The sequence below is a fragment of the Carassius carassius genome, chromosome 34 (genome assembly GCF_963082965.1).
Source record: "Carassius carassius chromosome 34, fCarCar2.1, whole genome shotgun sequence".
Classification (NCBI taxonomy): domain Eukaryota; kingdom Metazoa; phylum Chordata; class Actinopteri; order Cypriniformes; family Cyprinidae; genus Carassius; species Carassius carassius.
This window is the reverse complement of record NC_081788.1, coordinates 6325957-6348523: the sequence shown is the minus strand read 5'-3', so window position 1 is coordinate 6348523 and position 22567 is coordinate 6325957. Positions and strand designations below refer to the sequence as shown.

The window sequence follows — 22567 nt, the reverse complement described above, 5'->3', positions numbered from 1 at the left end:
CTAGTCACTTGCTAGTCATGCTAGCAACATGCTAGTCACTTGCTAGTCATGCTAGAAACATGCTAGTCACTTGCTAATCATGCTAACAAAATGCTAGTCACTTTGTTAATCAGGCTAAAAACATGCTAGAAACAAGCTACAGACATGCTAGTCATGCTAGCAACATGCTAATCATGCTTGGAACATGCTAACAACATGCTAATCATGCTAGGAACATGCTAGCAACATGCTAATCATGATAGAAACATGCTAGCAACATGCTAACGACATGTTAATCAGGCTACAAACGTGTTAGCGAAATGCTAGTAACTTGCTAATCATGCGAGAAGAATGCTAGAAACATGCTAGCAACATGCTAATCATGCTACAGACATGCTAGCCACATGGTAAACATGCTAGGAACATGCTAGTAACATGCTAGTCACTTGCTAATAATGCTACAAACATGCTAGCGACATGCTAGTCACTTGCTAATAATGCTAGAAAAATGCTAGAAACATGCTAGCAACATGCTGATCATGCTAGAGACATGCTAGTCACATGCTAATCATGCTAGAAACATGCTAGCAACATGCTAATCATACTAGGAACATGCTAGTAACATGCTAGCAACATGCTAGTAACATGCTAGCAACATACTAAAACATGCTAGCAACTTGTTAATCATGCTAAAGACATGCTAGCCGAATGCTAATCATGCTAGAAACATGGTAGCGACATGCTAATCATGCTAGAAACATGTTAGCAAAATGCTAATCATGCTACAAACATGCTAGTAACATACTAGTCACTTGCTAATCATGCTAGCAACATGCTAGCAACTTTGCTAATCATGCTAATGACATGGTAGTCACTTGCTTTTAATGCTAGCAATATGTTAATCACTTTCTTTTTTAAACTTCTTAACTTTTCAAACTTTTAAATCTTTTTAAACTTTTCAAACTTTCTGGCCAGGCTTTTTTAAGCCAACTTAAAGTTTGACCACAAACTTTACTATCTAGTTTATTTATATACTTGTACTAGTTTTCACATAACGTGTAAACATTTTACTAGTTAGTCTTTTTCCAAAGACTTTTTCCAAACTATAATTCCTGACTAAATGTATAGTAATCAAGTGAAACATTATGAAGTTTCAATAACAATATACAATACTATACCATTCAAAAGCTTGATGTAAATAATATAAATGTAACAAATAGATAACTGTAACAAATGTAAAAACAATGCTGTTCTTTCAATTTATTCCCCCTAAAAACCCTGAAAAATATTTTCAGCTCTTTTCAACATTAATAATAATGATAATAATAATAACAATAAATGGGTTTTTTTGTAGAAAATAAGATTGTTAAAAGGATTTCTGAAGGATTGTGTGACTGGAGTAATAATGCCAAAAAACTTTGAAAGTTTGAAAGTCAGCTTTGACTTTTCTAATAAACTGTTCAACTGCTCCCCCAAGTGGATATTAAAATATGTTGTGGGATAATTAAATATATTCTTAATAAACTAACATAAAATTATATAGATTTATTTTGTTCTCACATTCTCTCTTGTAACCCCTCCCTCTCAGTGGCACAGATGACTGAATGGCTCATTATGCAGCTCATTATGCGGCTCATTATGCGGCTCATTATGCAGCTCATTATGCAGCCCTTTGTCTTCTCAGGTGTAAATCACAATGATATTCATGGTAGTTGACGCCTACTCGCATATGACTTTTACCAACAAAAAGTGTCTTAGAAAATTTAAATCAATATATTGTTTTCTGTGAGTGAGTAAACAAGATGATTTTCACATCATTTAGAAAGAAAAATTCTAGGCTACAAGCTCCAGTTCTCAAAAATCCCGGGAAAAAATGTTCTCTATGTGTTTTATGGCCTTTTTCAAGTGTTTTAACATTTTTAGTTTTTCATTAACCACGCATAATATTTTTTTTCTCAAAAACACAATCATGTACATACATGCTTCTCACATATTATTATAGCCCAGTTTGTGCTGATTACAGTGAGATTAGACTTTACCCATTTAGATATTTATAAGAAACTGAAAAAAGCACAAATGTTAGGGCATGACAAAACTTCTCCAGGCCCCAAAAATACCCTTAGACTCCAGAGGGTTAACCTCAAATGTCATTCTCACAGCAGCTCTGACCAACTGGAGAATTTCTCGCATCCTTCAAAAAGAGCAGTTCACTCAAGAAAAACACTTAATGGAGTCCATAAGTTTCTCTAAAGATCGAGTAGCTCTGAACCTCCAGCAACCCTGCATGAGGGAAAGCTTTTGAGGAACTTGGTGTTCAATAGAACAGATTGGAACTTTATTACTGGAAGTTTGTTACAGATCCTAGGATAATGATGTCTATAAAGGATGTCTAGACAAAATGGTCATTTAGAGGCTCCAGTTTGCTGAGGCTGAAGCATAACCCCCCTGAGATCTGCTGGGTACGTTGCCTTGTCTTTTAAAGCACCGCCATCTTGTGAATTTAAGTGTCCTGTAGGACCTGCTAGATCTTGAATGGCAATTGTTCTGAACTATATCATAAACTGTTGTACAGTATGTAACACCTCCTGCACTATGTGGGGTATTGAAGTGAGTAAGATGTGATTAGTAAGTTTATTGTTTTAAATGACAGTTGATTATAAAAAAAAAAAAGAAACCAGACTTTAGACACAAGAATAGAGAATAGAGGGCCAGTCAGCAGTGACACTGAACACAATAGCAACTGCATAGCAACTCTAAAAATCACGCCTTTTTGTAAACCTTTGCATTAAAAATCTAAACCAGCACTGGAGTTTTTATTCTCGTTATCTTTAAATACATTGTTTTTTTGCTTTAGATGTGAGCTCCACACATGATCGATAGAGGGTGAAGGACGAGATGAGGCTGAGTTCTGATCAGATGCACAATCAATCTGGTTGTTTTCCTTTCAGTGCTTTACAGGATGCTGTCTCAATTCATTCTGCGAAAGAGTGAATATTTTCTTTGTTTAACTGGAAGTGTAACTGAAGCCAGTGATATTGAACTGCGCCAGCAGGAATGAATAGAGGCCAACTGAGGCAATATCAGACTTTCAGAACATGGATTTAATGTCACTGACTGTTGCCCTCACGTTTGAATAAAAACCCTCTCCTCAACCGGGTTTACAACCTGTGAACCAGAACAGAAGATCTGACTAACCGTATGGGAGTAAGACGTCTGCCCCAGTGCCCTGCTGCTCGTTGAATATGTGTGTTTCAAATCTTTTTTGTTCACAAACTGGCGATGTGCTTTTATGTTGCTTCACGGTGGAGCATTTTAAGAGCCCTCAAAGACGGCGACGTGACTGTGAAAAACACTTTCTGAGCGCAGTGACTGAAGTAGATCCGCCGTTTACTGATTTGTAAAGTCATGGACTTTATTCATGATGAGAATGGCTTCCCAGAGCGGTTATTTTGATTCAGAACAACTTTTATTGAGGATACATATACGCTTGTGTTTGTGTTGGGGTGTTGTTTTGTATTCACTGTAACACTGTGTGAATGGCTTTTATTTGAAACATTCGCACACTGCCATTGGATTCACATTGTAGTTTTAATCCAGATTAAATGTGTACTGTATGTAATAGGTCTTTTTAATTAAACATTTCCCCCAATGTATCAATACTTTTAAGGCAAGACACTACATGCAAAACCTTTTTTTTTCATCCACTGTTTTTGATTTTATCCTATTTTGCTTATACATAACTTTTCTGATTTCTGAAGCAGTCTGAAACTATTAAAAGACATCTTGTGAATCTTGAAATACAGAGTCAAATGGGCCACCTTTTTTATAATTTAATGCAGATTTTTTTGACATTTCCGTCTGTATTCATTTTCATAATATGAAAAGAGCAGCTAGGACATTCTTCCAATATTCTCTTTTTCTGTTTCACATAAGAAAACGATTCATACATATTTGTGAGTGATTAAATTACAGAATTGTCATCTCGTCTAGTCCTTGGAGCATTCATAACTCGATGAACACAATTGCTCATCTAAGCTTTCAACATTTGATGAAAATTGACGTTAGAGTTCATCTGGATTCCTCAATAAAGCTTGAGTACATTCACTCAAATTGTCAGCATTTGCAGTTCCTCCCACATCACGTCTCCTCCAGGTGTAAATGTCATGAAAAATAGGTGTGACTCTTTTCCCTCCCACTCCACTGGTGTGAGGCTCAAGCGGGTCAAGCACACCCGAAATCTCCAATCTCAAACGTCCCCAGAGACTGTAATGCTCTTCCAGAGGTATAATGCAGCAGGTTTTTAATGATGTCCGGCATCCTGAAATGGCTCTTCGCGCTAGTAATGTAGTATGTTGCCATCTGTGCACAATATGCCCATCAGATCACTGATGTTTAATATTTCTTAGCTTGTTGCAAAGTGTGAATATCACTCTCCCCAAAATATATCAGCACAAAGGAGCGTTAATTTTCTGTAACGGGGCGAGTGAGAATATTTCAAGCAGATCAAGTGGGAAACCAAAACGAGCGCTTCACCCTCCCAGCACTGTTGACGACCAGTTGCCATGTCGACGGAGCTCAAGAACACTTCGGGATTTCTAAATAAAGCTGCTTCTTACTTTGAATCTAATTGTTGCAAATGAAGCAAAGTGGCTTTGTGAAGTTCATTGTCTTTGACAGTGTTTTCGCACCGTGTCTCATTTCCTGAAGGTCATTATGAAGCATCACCTTACACATGCTGCATAGTGACCTTCATTTGCATTTATAACTATATGCGATATATATATACAACTCATATTTATGTTCAGATGTATTATAAGTGTGTGTGTGTGTATTTATCAGTGTTATTTCAGTTTATTATATTATTATTATATAGCATTATTTTATTAAAACTATAATTAGTTTTTATATTTTATTTTTAAAGTTTTAGTAATTGTTTGGTTTATTTTTGTCTTTTTTATTTCTACATTTCTTACTTTTTTCTTTATATTATTTTTTTTTTATCTTTTATATTTACTTTTTATTGTATACTTTATACATCTTTATTTTAGTTTGTGTTATTTTAGTACAGACGTTTATCAAAATCAAAATGAGAAATAATATGAAAAAAGATTTTTGTATTTATTTTCAGTTAACATTACTTTTATTTCTAGTAACACATTTTTTAAATGTTTCAGCATTAAACGTTGACTTACCTGTCATATAGACACCACTTCACTTTTTCTTTTCTCATTTTTCATCAAAATACAGAAGTAAAATGCATTGCCATTAAATCTTAATGAGCCTAACTTGATTAAATAGTTTTAAATACATAAGTATAGCTTTGGACAGTTGTTTTACTGTAAGTTATTCACAAGAGACACATTCCTGAAGCACATAACATTTATTATATATATATATATATATATATATATATATATATACATTTATACATTTATAAAATGTAGTAAAGGATATTCCATAATGTTTAATGCATAGGCCCACATTAATGAAATTATGGTGTGAATTACCAACAACAACTGAAAGTGGTACAAGTACAGTATTACACCCATTTTATTGAATTCCCGATCCACCTGAAGTAAAAGGTGCGCAAGTCCATGCAGTTCCTCTGTACTCCTGTAGGGGGCAACAGAGAGTGGTGCGTTTCAACAGCAGGGTCTGCTTGATTGACAATAACAGACTGCTGTCACTCTGACAAACCATGCTAGGTATTTATCCGCGGGGACTTCCCGTTGGAAATTGGTTTTGAGTATAATCTCAGTGTATTTTATTATGCTTCTTTATGTTATTTTGTCTTTTATCTCACAGGGCTACTTCATGAAGCAAAGCAGTCTAAACTACAGTAATCTACAGCCTCGGCACAGATGAATCAGATCCATTAGACATTCCAGTGGGCTATTTACAAACTGTTCCGGCATTAAATCTGCTTGAGGATATGGGTTTAAACACGACAAATATAGGAGTGCCCTTTGGGGGGGAATAACTCAACTCATAGAAAGCTCAGAGTGAATCTCTGTTCCTAGGCAACGGAAACTTAATATGCAATTAATAATATGCTATTTTGAAATACAATCACTCACTTAATTTGCCTGGGAATTGGCTTTGTCTGAGGATATTAAGTACGGCGGATCCCGTCATCGACACGTTTAAGCCGGGTTCGGTGAGGGTCCTAATCCTGAGCCACAGTTAAGCTGTGTGGCCCTCGGTGATGAATGAAGGAGGAAATCACAACACACTGTTGATGGTGTTGTACATGACACAATGGTGCATGTACAGCAGTGTCTTTGTACTTCAGAAGCACTCTGTTTCTCTCATGTGTCTTTCTTCAGGGGGAAGCTCTAGAGAGGGGAGATGTCAGCGGTGTTGAACTATCCGGTCAGTGTTTCTTTCTTTTGCATGTATTGTTATTGCAATTGCATGTTTCAACTAACCTCTAATCCTAAATATTAAACTCGGGATCTTTTAAGTTTTGAGTAGCCATAGCCATATCCTGTGATTATTTCCTATTTAAAAGTGCTTGTTGTATCAGCCTGGTACTTTGTTTTCTCAGCTGATTAATTAAGAGCCTATTTGCCCCTAATCCTGGAAGTTGTGTAAAACCAGCCTAGCAGATTAAAGTATACAGAATGAATATGAGGTGCATCAGACGAACAGTGAGCAGACTTTGGGTGGCCCGTCTGCGGAGTGTGCCATCTGAGGCTGGGTGTGCTCAAGTAACATCCCAAAAAACACCCTACTGTAGCATGTACTGGAGAAGCACTGCTCTCACATTTTCTTCAGCCTGTTTTTCTGACGTAAAACATTTGAAAATAGATTTTAGTAGGTTACAATTAAACGAACACTCATTAGGAGTTCTGAAACAGATTTGTTCTTGTTTTTTTTTTGGTCTTTAGTATACACCCGTCCCACTCCACCCCAAGGCATTGGACTCCACCGCTACCAGTTCCTCGTATTTGAGCAGCCTGAAGGCCAGAGCTTGTCCCTCAGCCCACAGGAGAAGAGCTCACTGGGTAATCACACACACAACCCACATGGGGTCATCATGGGGTCATTTGCTCACCCTCAAGTCATTCCAGAACTTCCTTTATATAGTAATACACAAAAATTGTGCTAAATTTCTGCTTTTACGTTCAGAAGAAGCAAATTCACATGGGTTTAGATTTTTGGGTGAACTATCCCTTCAATATGTCACACTTAATTTAAAAAATACAAGTCTATAACACACACACACACACAAATACATACACTTATATACTGTGTGACCACCTATTTTTGATTTTCCTGAAAATATGGGTCTTGCCATTCAGCATAACTTATAATTAACACGTGAAATGACAAATACCACAGCGCAAGACATTGACGTTTGCCTCTAATTTATATTTTATGTAATTGCACTGTAATTTAACATTTATATTTAAATGATGGATCGCATAAAAGAGGTGAATTGAAAAGCGCCAATAATACTTAAGGCTAAATACACACAGCAATATATTCTTATCTGTTACATTTCAGCTCACCGCAGTCTATTATTATTATTATATGCATCATACTTCTTTTCACAAAAAGAATGCAGTTCGCACACTTACAGAGACTGCAGCCTGCTTTCATGACTGGCATAATCGAATGATTCTTCTCTTGGTGTATGATGAGCATGTCCTGATCGTCTCGCTACAAAAACAGCAAAATTACATCAAGTCACATTTGTCAAACAACACCATTTGTCACATTCAGTACTGTACCAGCCACTACTTGAACTAGTTTTCTTTGTTACTAATTATGCTTTTCCACTGGTCTCTGTACCTATTGAAAGGTTCTGTAGGTTTCTGCCTATGTGGCTTCCTGTACAGATGGCCTTATGAATTATAGGAAGTGTTTGATCTTTGAGAGCCAAGACAGTTTCCAAAGCTTATCGCTCTTAAGTGAGTCAATTTAATTAGGGAAATGTAAATGCATTTGGTGTGTCTGCTTTAGGAACTGAGTTTCAGTGTTTATCCAGCAGCACACACCTGCCCTTCCACTTCTGCTACCACAACTATTCAGTGATGTGTATAAGCTCTTTTTCAACGGAAGGTTGTTTTTGCTACAGGATAATTCATAAATAAATAAATGCAACTTTGTATCTGACAATTCTGCATTTATTTAAAAATAAAAATAAAAGTTATGCATTTCTGACTTTTTACCTTACTCTGAATATATCTGGATATAGAATTCAGAGGGAACAAAGAATTGTGAATTGCAAGAAAAAACATCGTACAATTCTGACATTTTGGTTCTTGCAATTCTGAGAAAAAAGAATCTGGAAAAAAAAAAATCTGAATTGATTTTCAAAAATGAGACTGAACAAAGTGCTATGCAGCAGAAATAGAAACGTAAGCTCTCGACACAAATTCCTGTTGCTTGTTGCTTTTGCAAAACATAGGTTTCCTTGTGATTGGCTCGGTTAGACGAACCAATCAGGTATTTAAGTTTTTGTCTTTGATTTATATTTTAAAAGTTTTCAATAATGTACAAGAAAAAATTCAGTCATCCCATACATTCAAATAAATAAATAAATTATATATATATTTATTTATATATAATAATGTATTTATTTATATATAATAATATAATTATATATAATTGTTTGTTTGTTTGTTTGTTTTTTTACATTTTCTAAGTGGAGAGGACAGAAAATGCTTTGTAAAGAAAGTGTAAATGGGCCCTGTAAATGTTGTTAGATAGAACTGATCTTGTTTTTCTCACATGAGCACTAAAGCGTCATGTGTTTGTGCACATGCTAACTGCAAGCTCTTTTTGTTTAATGGCCAATTGGACTTTATTACACATAGTATCTCTAACGGGATCAGGACATGATGCAGACAGGAAGTCATCCTAATATTAACTTAAAGCATTGGCCTCTTTAAAATCTCCTTTCATTAAGTGTCCTTTGTAGAATCACAGTATTTAAAACTAAAATATGCAAACAAATAATGTTTTTTGTTGTTGTTGTTGTTGTTCTAATCCCGTCTGAAATCACGTCTGACTTTGCCAAAACATATATCGTTATCTTGATGCCTAATTTGATTTCCTAATCATTTTCTCATTAGTAGTTTTCATAGGCTCTGATCAGGCCACCATGATGTCATCTGCGGACCCCTCCAGTCATTTCCTGTATGTATTTTGTATTCTGATCAAATTGATGCAACGGCCTCTTTGTATCAGCCCTAAAAAGTTAAATTAGAAGATATTACAATCCCTCCTCGGGCATAATGTATACTAATAATAATACTACTCGGTTTTCCTGCCCAGCGGTCTTTGTTTTTCTCTGCAGTCTACCAGAGATTATATAATTACTAGATTTTTGTCATTGAGTAGAAAGACGTGTGTGTGATGTCAAAATTTTAACTAGATGCTTGCAGAAGATATAAATGGTTCTTAACTTGTGTGTGGTTCCTTACTGGCTTAAGTCAAGGAGTTGTTGCTCTTTGAATGTAAATCGAAAGTAAAATGGTCTTTTTTTTTTAGGTTTCATCGTATAGGCCAAAATATCAGCTGATTGCTTAAAAAAATTCCCACTTTCCAAACAAACCGTCTGATTTGAGGAAATAATTATCTCTGGGTCATTCTAAATTGTTGACCCCGGGTAAACCATGAGCAGTGTGAAACATGAAGCAAGATAACCCAGAATTCAGATTACCTGGGGTGTAGAACGATTTCATGTGTGAAAATATGTTTCTCATTTCACACTGCTCATAATTTACCCGGGTTAACCATTAATCCTGGATATTCATAAGACTTCATTTCACACTGTGCATTCATAAACCCTGAGTTAAATGTACTGTAATTGTAATTGTTTTGACTGTCCAAAAGCATACCCATATCATAATATGTTTGCAGATAAGTTCACATACTTGTTTCTCCGAAACTCTTGAAATGTGTGTTTTGTGTCAGAATGTCTGTTTTTGCCTGGGTTGCCAGTTGCTGGAAAACACATCATACGGCCTGGGTCAGCAATCACACATTCTAGCTGATGTAAAAAAGCCTCGGCATCCAACTAAAAAACCTGAGGCATATTAAAACACTGATAAATCAACTCATTAACTTACAGTGTAAAGCCGTGGTCGCACTACACTTTGAGCGTGGAAAATTCGCTCAGACATTGCAACGGTCGGGATATGACGTCATGCTCTGCAGTGTATTTTTAAAAATGTAAGTTTAACACATAAACAATAATAATACACCTAAAATGTAAAAACATACAATCTACTCCGCTTTCCTGCAGAACTGCAGTTTTAAATTTATATTCTTTTAATTCAGATAGGAGGTGATGCTGTAACATATTGATCTGCCATTGGTCACACAGTGTCACCTGATGCAAATTCACAGGCCAGATTTCACAAAGATTGAACTTTGGACTGCAGTGAAATGCGAAAACGTTTTGCACGGGCTTGCTTTCCGGTCTGATGCATTCACGTATGAATGGAAGTCAATGGAACGAAAAGTGAAGTGTGACCGTGGCTTAAGACGCGTTGCCTTCTATTGTCAGTTGTGTTTGTTCCTGTTTCGTTTCCTAAATCTGGCAACCCGCATGGGCATCGAGTCTGAGGAGGAGGGGGAGGAAGAAACAACTCGACAGTATTTTGAAGTTGGACTGAAGTATCTATTTTAACTGTTAGCTGCCAACATGGGCGACATTTAAATGTTGAGTCAGAAAAAAATGGAAAAAAAAATTCTCAAAAAAGTTTTTAATATAAGTATCAAAACAATGTCCTACCTTATTGCACCACATCAAAGCAGTCAATACAGCATAGTCAATAATAACTTGAAGAGGTTGCCAGCGTTTACTAAACTATGGACTAGTTTGGACTCTTTCTGCTAATTTGAATGGTGATGCAGTATCCGTTTTGACTCGTTGACACCAAATGCGAGACAAGTCAAGAAGAAGAAGAAAAAAAGATCAGATGTGGGACTATTCAAGCCAGTCATATACTGCTGGAAATGAAATTACTGGTTAATATAAACAGATCTTAATAAAGTTTACACACGTATTTGGTACTTTGAACTGGATCTCGCTCTGAACACATGCTGTCTGTAGAGCTCTGGCCAGGCTCCAGAATTAAATAACTGCACTTGATGAAAAACTCTAATCAACTACAACGTTTCTGATTGGTCGATGCATTCAAGAAATCAACAGATACGTCTGTGATTGGCTATATTGCTTAATGCTGCGAAAAATGTTGTAAATAGTAACTTTTGATACTGTCCAGAGACCAAAGACAAATACACATGGGATAGTTTGCCAGATCTTCAATTGACCCTTCGCAGTGAGTTTGATTGACAGCGGTCTGACCAATCATACCGCTGAATCTGCTATTTTATCCGACACTCGTTCCATATTACATTGGGGATTCTATGACTACTGATATGGAGGGAGGCATCTGCCCTCCTTGTCCTTGCTGCTTATTAATAGTTAGTAATGTAGTTGTTAAAGACTGCATAAAATCAAAATGGACTTTATTTACTATACTAGCACACATTGCTAGTCTTGATGTGAAAAATAATTCTGTGCAAGTTAATCCGCTGGGAAATTTTTAACCAAAATCTGACCATTCGCTTCCGATCTGGAATGGCGTTCCTGTTCTGATGATGTCAGTTTGACGGCTCGGGCAGAATATCCTTATACACACCCCTCCACCGTTAGGTTGCTATGAGTGAGAGACAGAGAGGAGGAGCGCAAAAATAAAATCACGCCCTCTGTTTAATATTCAGTTTCATCTGGAAATGAATATTTCCACATCTGCATCAATGGAGTGGTCCCATCTAGTGCCAAAAGTATCGATATCTGTACTGAAATTTTACAAATGTGACGATACCAGCATTTCCGGCTGCCATTTTGAGTGCTGTTGAGCGGATTCTTAAACAGCTCTGATTGGCCATTGTGTTCTCGCGCTGAACAGTTATGTCTGTGATTGGCTATGATTGATCATCGCTTCAAAAACTTGTTGTAGATACACATCTTTCACACTCTTCGCCGAACACTTCCACAGATACACACAGAGGTGAGTGTTTGAAAGCTGTGTGAATCAGAGGATCCACGTTGGCACTTCGGACAACACTAGTCCCGTCTAAATAACACTTGTTTGATTTGCATGTGGCCTGTAACCAGTCCCCATCTCTCATGTTCTGCTGACATTCATTGACTAATTGATCTAATTGGAGGGTTTGGAGCATTTGACTGTGGGTGTGGAGACATCTAATGATCATTTCCCACTTCCCCGACTCTTCGCTCGACACACAGTGCTGTAATGGTGATTCTTCATTTCCCCTGATGCTGAACTCAACTCAATTTCAGCTCGGGCTTTGATCTTCAAGCGTACAGGGAGAGGTGCACTTCATGCCTGCTGTGCGGCCTCTGCTTTGTGTTTGTGTGTGGGTAGGAAGAGAAATGTGGGTCATGGAAAGGACAGTGACAGCTGGTTGTTACACAATTGGCGATGGGTGGCATGCGGGTGGCATGTGGGCATTAGAGATGTGTGTTGGTGGGGAATCCCCACGCCTCCTCTGCGTCCCGTATCCTGCTCAATAGCAGTCTTTGTGCCAGGGGTTTCACAGGCCACGGGTCAAGCCAAGCGGAGGTGGCAAATGGGCACGTAGGGCCCAGAGTCATGAGCTGCCAGCTGGCATGCCAGCGTCTGTTCACACCCTTTTACACGTTGGCCTTCAGACTCAAACACAGGGTGTACAACCCACTGCTTTGTACTGTCCCTAAACACCCTCCCACCCACATACATTCACTCTCTCACGCTTCCCACACACACGCATGCTGGCAGTGTAGTTGTCTCAGAGAGAGGGATATTTTTACTGTCTCTCTCGGCGTTGAGTGTGTGGGAGCCCTGCTTTCATTCAGATGCTCTACCTGTGACACATGAGTTGTGAATTGAAAGATTACGAACTAATGAACTCTTCATTGAAGTATTGGGTTCTATTTTAAAATGGCACACATCTGTTCATAATAATGGCATAATAATTGTTTAAAGATAAGTTTACTCACTGTACTTGTGAAGAAGAGCTAAAGTAATGTTTCATCAGCAGATTTTTTGTTTGTTTTCCCCATGTGTGTTTATCTATATGTTATTATTGGAATTTATAGCAAGTATGCAGGAAATCCACTCTGCAGCAGCAAAAAATATGACCACAAGTAAATTGAGGGGATCAAACCACCTTATATCTGTGTCATTCTGTTTCATTTAGCTTTCAGTTATCATTTAAAGAAAACAAAAAGATTAATTAAATGAATGAATGAATAAGAAAGAATATATATTCTATATATATAAGAATATATATATATTGAATAATATATATGTATGTATGTATATATATATATATATATATATATATATATATATACATACACATACACACACGAAACCTTTCAAATGTTTTAGATCAGTAATGTTTTTAAAAGAGGTCTCTTATGTTCATCAAGGCTGTATTTGTTTGGTTAAAAATACATTGCAAAATGTTATTACAATATAAAATAATGGTTTTTATTTTAATATTTTTTTTACATATAAATTATTTCTGTGATGCAAAGCTGAAATTTCACTCTTCAGTGTCACATGATCTTCAGAAATCATTCTGATAGGCTGGTTTATTATTAGAATTACCAATTGTGCTGCCAAATATTTTTTTGGAAACTGCATACCTTTTTCAGGATTCTTTGATGAATAAAAAGTTCAAAAGAACAGCATTTATTCTTTTCTAACAATATAAATCTTTGCTATCACTTCTTAACAATTTAACCATTCCTTGCTGAATAAAAGTTTGAATTTCTTTCAAAAAAAAAAAAAAAAATAATAATAAAAATGTACTGACCCCAAACTTTTAAACGGTAGTGTATATTGTTATAAAATATTTATATTTTAAATAAATGCTCTTCTTTTTAACTTTTTATTCATTAAAGAATCCTGAAAAAAATGTTTCAGTTTCCAGCACTGATAAAAAATCGGCATATTACACTGATTTCTGAAAGATCATGTGACACTGAAGACTGGAGTAATGATGCTGGAAATTCAGCTGCGCATCACTGGAAAAAAAATGTTTTAATGTATATTAAAATAGAAAAAAATATATATTTTACATCACGATAACATTTCACTATATGACATTTTTCCTGTATTTTTGATCAAATAAATAAAATAAATAAAAAATAAAATAAATAAAATAATATATATATATAAAATAAAATATACACTAAATGAACATAAGCTATATACAGTAATAAACAACTGTATTTTACTACATATTTTTACAAATGCCTTTTAAAGTTTAAAATGCCTCGCTGGGACTTCTATAAACACTTGATGCTCATGAATCGCTGAATCTGTGTTTTGAACGAATTCATTTGAAATATACAGCTCAAAAAGAACAGTCTTTTTTTATATATATACATATAAAACACTTGATACAATATAGATTGTCAAAGCAGATTTACAGTATTAAACAGGAAAATAATGTCGATAATGCAAGAGGACAATAGAAAATACTCAGTTTTTCAGTTTAAAGCAGTTAATCATTGATTCAGTTCAGATCAAATAGTGTCTATGCAATCAAGTCAACAATATTTAAAGAAATTAAGTGTCCCCAACTAAGCAAGACAGAAACGACAGTGGCAAAGCACCAAAACTCCATCAGTGACTGAAATGGAGGAAAAAAACACGATTTTAAAAAATGATTTTAACTTCGCAAATATATTAGCCTACTATATCCACAAATGTTGTGTACATCATTTAGTTTTAAAACTATCCTGCCTCAGTATCTTAGCCTAAATAATGATCCTTAATACTATAGCAAAATTCACAATGTTGTTGGTTATCCTAAATGTCCAGCTCCCAAAGTGAATTATGTCAGGTGAGTGCAGCGACGTGTCCGTATGTCCATTATACTTCATGAACTACATCAGCGAGGATATATTAATCACAGCTACAGCGGAGAACATAGGCTAAGACAATGAGAGCCGAGTGAAAGCCAAGCGCTCGTCTTTCAAGTGTGAGTACTTCAAAAGCATGAAGTCGGTCTGTAATCAGTGCAGCACATCTCAGAGTCAGCACAGATCATGGCCTACACACTGACTCAGATCTGTTCAGAGAGGAGGACTGGGAAACTGAGGACATCTGTATGTATTGTATGTATGAAAATGGGAAAAGACATTCATACGTCATTGACTATGCTAACGACTATGCTAATATTTGTGTCCTACTCATAAGTTCGTTTCAGGTGACAGGTATTACACAGCGTGGGAGAGAACGTTACATTCAAAACAAACATGTAACCTCACTGCTGAACTCCTAATACGTTTATATGTTTGGGGTCAGTATGACTTTTTGATCTTTTTTTTAAGCATCATATCTGTTTTTCTTTATCAGAATGCATGATTATTGTTGCATGGCAATCGATAGAGAAACAGGCCACATTAAGGAAGCTGAGGAATACTTTTCGCCTCTTGACCATGAGTGCACATGAATGTTTTGACCATTGGTTGCGATGTGTACTTCTAGTTATAAAAGAAAAGTGCAGTTCTGTAGAAATCCACCAGAGACGAGGTATGTAACTGTAACTGGACGTTTAGATAATTCATTACCATTTTCCTCCATGGCTATCTAGCGCCATGCGCTCATAGTCCACTTCAGCAGAATTGTGTGAGCTCAGCACTAGTTACCGGCCTGTAATTGAAGCCATTAGCAGTGCTGCAGTGTAGTAATGGACTCATATGAGTCTTCCTCCCACTAACTGATTCAGTCATTAATCAAAACCTCTTTGACCAGGGTGCGACGCAGCTTCCCCATAGGATCCATCAATACCTGCGATGCCACACGCGACCTGTGGGTTTCCCGTTTATTTCTTATTCATTCAGTGGAAATAAAGCAAGCTGTTGGAAATAGCATTAGCCCCTGCTGGTAGATGCTGTAACTACACCATAAAACATATTTTCTCTTTGACAGCCATTAAATACAGTTTGTCTAAAGTCGCAAATATATTAAAATGTATTAAATGATGGAAATTTGGTCAGCTAAAATTAAACAACAAAAGTTTTAGGTTCAAAAAGCCTCGTCTACACTGTAAAAAGTTATTATTTGAATTTAAATAAGATAAGGATTATTGGAGTACATTTACAAGAAAATATTATTTCAGTCTTTCTACTAATTTCATGTTTAATTCAGTGTCACTTGCCATTTCTTTATAACTAACTGTGAAGTGTACTATCAATTTCTGAGTGAAAACTGTTTACACCAGTTTTTTTTTTCAGTGTAAGATTATAATTGGGCTGTAAAATGTTACAAAAGTGCAGAATATAGCCTCTCTCATTTGACAGCCCCTCTTGTATTAAGATTGATGAGAAGTGACGATGAGAGTCGGCAGTGCTGGAGTGGACCGCTACTGTTATTCATTTTTTGACAAATGTCTGTATACATTAGCATTAGCTCTGTATACATTAGCAAGAACTCCTGAATATTTTCTCACAAACGCACACAGATAGACACCTCCTGCAAGCATGTCAGTATTGCAGGCTTCAGACAGGGTAATGCCCACACCAGAAATACCACAATATCAAAGTCTTTATTTCAGGCCCCTTTACAAAACGCACACACACACACACACACACAAAGAAAGAAGTCTCTTATGCTAAACAAGGCTGAATTTAATCAAAGAAACAGTAAAAACTCTAATATTGTGGAATGTTATTACATTGTTATTACCGCTTAGCGCCCCGGGGAATCAAGGGGCCCCATATGATATTGGCAAAACATATCTGGAGAATGCTCCAGTGTGTATTTGTGTTCTGGAGAGCGTCAAATGTTTACTCACCACTCAAAATACCAAGTTTTTGTCAAGTGCTGCTTGCGAATCCTCTCATGATATAAATGTGTAGATACAATGTAAATAAGAGACTGATTGTGCAGTGCAGACAGCTTCATTAATTAACAGAACGTTGTGAGATGGCGATGAATGGAAGTGAATGACAGATGGATAGTGATTGTAGACGGAGTGCTCTTTGCACACTTTCTAGGCTGTATAATCCTGTCAGACTGTCCGAGAACAGATATGTTAACCTCAGAGAAGAAAGGATTTGTGTTTCGTGTCATGAATTTATTTGTTTTGATGCTTTATGTCTTGGTTGTGTGCGAGCTGATGCACTCTCATAGAAATGCATGAATGTGATGACTGAAGATTTTCGCTTAATAATAGATTACATTTTCAATTCGTTTCTTGTCAAAGCCTACCATATGTCTTAAGAGCACTTGGAATATGGAACGAGTTGCATGGGATCGTTTTATGATACTTTAATCCTTTTTGTATTTATATATATATATATAAAATGTCTTCTTTTGTGATCCGAGAAAAAAAAAAGCCTAATATGGCTTTTTTGGTCAGAATGAGAGTCCAAACAGCTGCTAAAAACATCAGAATAATCCACGCCAATCCAGTCCATCAGTTAACATCTTGTGAATTGAAAAGTTGCGTGTTTTTAAGAAACAAATCTACCATTAAGACATTGTTAACTTATTAAAATAAAAGTCAATGATCCATAATTGACCCTTCGCAAAGACCCACCCCCGTCTGACAAGCCATGGCTCTCTCATGCCACACATCATGTTCTCACGCAGTAAAAATTTAATCTTTTTAAATAATTCATACTATAAATATAGTCTAATTCTAACAAGAAATAAACATGAATGAACATCAGAAGGTATCTTGTTTCAACTGCAGAAAGACATCAGTACACAGCATGTTTTTATGTTCAAGTCCATTAATCTACAAATTCACCAGTCTGGTTTGTTTGTCGGATAAAATGCGTTATGATTGGTCAGATCGCCTGTCAATCAAACTCCCTGCGAAGGGTGAATTACACTTCCTCCAGTGAAAAAGTCATGTTGGCTGAATCAGGAGAGAAATATGCAAAGATCAAGCACAGTTTACAATTGAAAACAGTTCACAACAGTTAAAATGTTGGTGGATTTTGATGTGAGAGACAAAAGTGGCTGGACATTTTCACTGGGGGAAGAGTTATGGATTATGGACTTGTATTTTGGCCAAAAGCATTAGTTTCAAGTTAAAACTTTAATGATGTATTTGTTTCTTAAATTCACCTTTTTGTTTCACAAGGCATTAATTGATGGACTGAAGTGGTGTGGATTAATTATTGTAATGGCACCCATTCACTGCAGAGGATTCATTGGTGAGCAAGTGATCCAATGCTGAAATTTCTCAAAATCTGTTACAATGAGGAAACAAAGTCATCTTGAATAGCCTGAGGGTGAGTACATTTTTAGCAAATTTTCATTTTTTTGGGTGAACTATTCCTTTAATGCTGTCCAGCCGCACTGTCACCAGTGCATATCGTGTGTGTCTCACGAAACACTGCTCCCTTCTGTAACAAAGATATCTTACCGAGCTTACAGACTGCATTTCCTGAATTGCACAAATCAAAAGACAGACAAGAAAGGGTGGAGTCAAGTGGAGGAAGAAAGTGCCGCATCACTCCCCACTTCCTATCTCCGTTTTCCATGAGTCGACAGATTGAGAAATGGAAAGAGACGAAATTAACGCAAACACAAAGAAGTGCGCTATTTTTAGAGCGATTGTAAATCAGCACGTTAGCCAACACTCTCCGCCCCCTTTACTCCATGATGACATCGAGTGATAGCTGTCAACAACCTGTCACCAATAGCAGCAGAGGCCAGAGGACAAAACTGATGGTCTGTTTCCCCAGTTAACCTCAGCTTACATCGGGGATTCCCCGCCGGCCTGTTTTTGAGTCCTGAATAAACTGTGAGCTGTATACAATCAATGATGTCTTGATTTTTATAGCAGCTCATAAACAGGTCAACCAAACACTTGCCTACTCGCTGCATCGAACTGATGTCACTTTGTCGTAATCCAGACATAGTTTAGTTGTGACTCACTGGTTGTGGTTCAGTCCGGTTGATCTACATCTGTCTGTATTAGCACTGTTTGCTATCACTGCCATGCTAGTGCTCACACTGAGGGATAGTATGAACTCATCCCGCATATTTTTGTCCTAAAGACATCAAGGTTACAGTAAATGAACTGCGTTGTTGAGGAGGCGTTTGCTATTTCTATTTCTTTCTTTTTTTTAATTCTCACCTACAAACAATGTTTTACAAGAAAATACTGTTTCAGTCTTTCTACTTAAAAAAACTAACAAACATTTAATTATATATGTTACTTGCTGATTCTGTGTCATTGTTGAAATCTGTAGGCTTTTCTGCATGAGGACTTTTGAGAATGTGTTACATCTGATGAGAGTCTGCTAGTGGCCAGGTACAGGTGTGTGTGTGTGTGTGTGTGTGTGTGTGTGTGTGTGATGCCCTGGCTGTAGTGGGATCAAACAGGGGTTGTGATCTGCAGAGGAGGGACATTATCTCCTCATGTTCTCAGGTCCAGAGGCCTAAAGGTCACATGACCTCATAATGCTGGGTCACTTTACTCCATTTCTAACACTCAATGAGAGAGAAACCAGACATCCTCACACACAACACACAATGAATCACATGCACACACACCTCTCTGTCTTACAATCAGCACATCAGCTTCTATTAGTTATGGACAAATCTTAAAGGGATTCGAAACCTGTATGTTTTTCTTTCTTCTGCTGAACACACGCACACAACTATTTGGAAGAATGGTGGTTACCAAACAGTTTCTGGTCCTCACTAACCTCCATAGTACTTTTTCTCTCCATACTATGGAAATCAATGGCTACCAGGAACTGCTTGGTTATTAGTATTATTTGCAATCGTCCTTTATGTTCAACAGAAGAAAGAAACTTATACAGGTTTGGAACAACTTGAGGATGAGTAAATGATGACAGATCTTTCATTTTTGGGTGAGTTTAAGTTCATAGCAGCCAACTTTTGGGGTCACAAGTTTAATTTCTAAGGAACAAACTTGCTAAAGTATATATACCTTGATCTTGTTATTGCTAAATGCATAAATGTAATGTTAAATGCATATAGTTGTTAATTTGAGGTGCCTGGTGGGCTATAATGTAGCCGCAACAAGCAGTGGAAAGCATGATATTTTCCTTTAAAATCACACTTGCATACTCTCACACCCACTTGCATTCAGACATACAAACAAGCATACACACACACACACACACACACATTTGATCTTTCCAGGATGTGGTGCGCTGTGCTGTGTGCACGGACGGGGTTTCCCTCCACACCACTACAGCATTTCCGCCTCGGCCGCGTGCTTGTCTGTGCATGCAGCTAGCGGAAGAAATTGCAATTTTAAATGGGTATTGTTGCTGCTTTGCTTTTGTTCTGCAATATAATTTTGATTGGTTGGAGGGTCAAAGTATATTATTTTATCTATTTGTTTGTTTTAGAAACATCTCTAAATAATAGTTTTACAATGATTTCACCAGTTGCAGTTTGCTTGATATACACAAGAGAACAATTAAACAGCCTCCAAATTCAGAACTTTACATTTTTTTTTTTTTTGTCTTGTGTTTGCCGCTTTATTCCAAATGTGATTTCACATTTGCTTTTAGGAATGTGGTTATTGCCGGAATTGGAGAAGTGATATTGTCATAGCAGCCGGAGTTACGTCTGGTATTTATCTGGTTGTCCTGCCAAAACGCTCTCTCTCATGTTGCCACCTCCAGCACTGTGACAGGCTGCATGTTTTATTTAGAGATGAGGCGCTCGCAGTGATTCACAGCCCACCAAGGCCCTGAGACACGTGCGCCATTACAAGATTCTTCATCAAACACGTTCATATAGCATTTGTAACAACTACATGAAAAGGTTTAGCTGGAGAAGCCAAGTTAGATAATAGTGAAAGGGACATGTGTTCCACATGATGCAGCTGACAGTGGCTTGAGTTTTGTGACAAAAGCCAATATCATTTTTATTATTATATATTATTTTTTTGTGTGTGACTGTCTTTGTCTGAATTCTGTTTAATGGTTGTTATTTATTTTGTTCAGCACATTGGTCCACAGTAGTTGTTTTGAATTGTGCTCTATAAATAAATTCAAATGGAAAATTAAAATTAGCTGACACTTAAATCACATCATATTTATTTGTTTGTGTTTGTTTTATTTTTTGCTGTTTATTGATTTATGTACAGCAATAAACAAGTAATGATAATACCAATAATATGATGATAATAATAATGTTTATTTAATTTACAGCAATAGAGAAATCACTAATAGTAAACACCTGACACTATATATTTAGTTTGTTTAATCCCATTTATTTATTTATCAGTTTAATCAATCATTTATGTTTAGCAATAAAGTAACAACAAGTAATAGCATTAATAACAATGTAAATAGCAAAAACAATATTTATTTATTTACAACAATAAATAAATAACAGTAGCAATAAAAAAAGAATTACTCTGATTTATGTACATCAATAAATAAAAAAGTTAAAATAATAGTTATAATTGTTTTATATAGCAATAAAGAAACATAATAGCAATAGATAAAATATATAAATATAATAGATTCATTCGTTCATTGAAATTAATTATGAAATTACACATTTTAGGATACATTTTTACCATGTGGCACATATGTTTAAAAGAACTCATGAAATAGTTTGATGAGCTGTGTTGATTTTTTCATTGAAAGAGGAAGCTGGGCTGGGTCATATAGAAAGGTTGTTGTTATTTTCATGTTTGCAGTTTGTTACAGTGGGTCAGAAACATTCAGTCACAGACGAGAGTAAAGACCGTCTTTGTTCTTGGTTTTCTAGGTAACTGGGATCCGCAGGCATTTGTTGAAAAGTTTGGTCTGGCTAGACCAGTAGCGTCACTCCAGTTCCTCACCCAAAACCACAAGGACTAGAGGACACCTCCAACCTACCTGCCACTCAACTTTGACCTCTGGCTTTCACACACTCTATGGCTTGGTTTTCTCCCAGTATCCAGAATGAATGTATTGCACCTTAGTATTTAGGTGAATGTTAAACTAATAAAAGATTATCTTTTTCCTCATGTCTGAATTATAACATGTGATCCACAAATTAATTGCAAAATTTTACCATAATAGTGTATATGTTTATCATTAGTATATATTTACACGAGCAAGCTCATATTAAACAATTCCAGAGAGAAAAGGCGAAACTTGATTGGTAACTCGCGCGCAGTTCTCTAGCCACACACACACAAATCCTCTTCTGAATCCTCTGTACAGACACATACACATAAAATCATGAGACAATCATTCAGGTAAACACAGTCAGTTATGTCTCAAGTGAATTAAAACAGCTGAGAAAGAAATGGGATGTGATGTGTATCATTATATCAGATCCTTGCATCAGGTCTTAAAGGGACAGCAGCCTATAAATACTGCCGCTGTCATTAATGATCATCAAACAACAAAACAGCTGTGCTAAAAATCTATATTTAATTTATACAGTGGTGTTAACACTAGTGTTATTTTTCCCATTTTTCCACGACTTGGTGGCGCTCAAGCACAAAATGGTCTTGCCAAACACACACTCGTCCCGGAGTGTATGAGGTGTAATGGTACATATTGCTATCCTACATTACTAATATGCACATTTTTAAA

General features: G+C 36.5%; 1 protein-coding gene across 1 annotated transcript in view; it reads left to right on the top strand.

Moving 5' to 3' along the window:
- LOC132115385 (phosphatidylethanolamine-binding protein 4-like) overlaps nucleotides 1–21958 on the top strand; it is a 164896-nt gene extending 142938 nt beyond the window's left edge. The window contains exons 4-6 of the mRNA XM_059523834.1: nucleotides 6306–6351; nucleotides 6870–6986; nucleotides 21750–21958. Of these exons, the coding sequence (XP_059379817.1) occupies nucleotides 6306–6351; nucleotides 6870–6986; nucleotides 21750–21841 (255 nt within the window). The 3' untranslated portion in view covers nucleotides 21842–21958. The remainder of the gene's footprint in view (nucleotides 1–6305; nucleotides 6352–6869; nucleotides 6987–21749) is intronic.
- The last annotated feature ends 609 nt before the right edge of the window (nucleotides 21959–22567 follow it).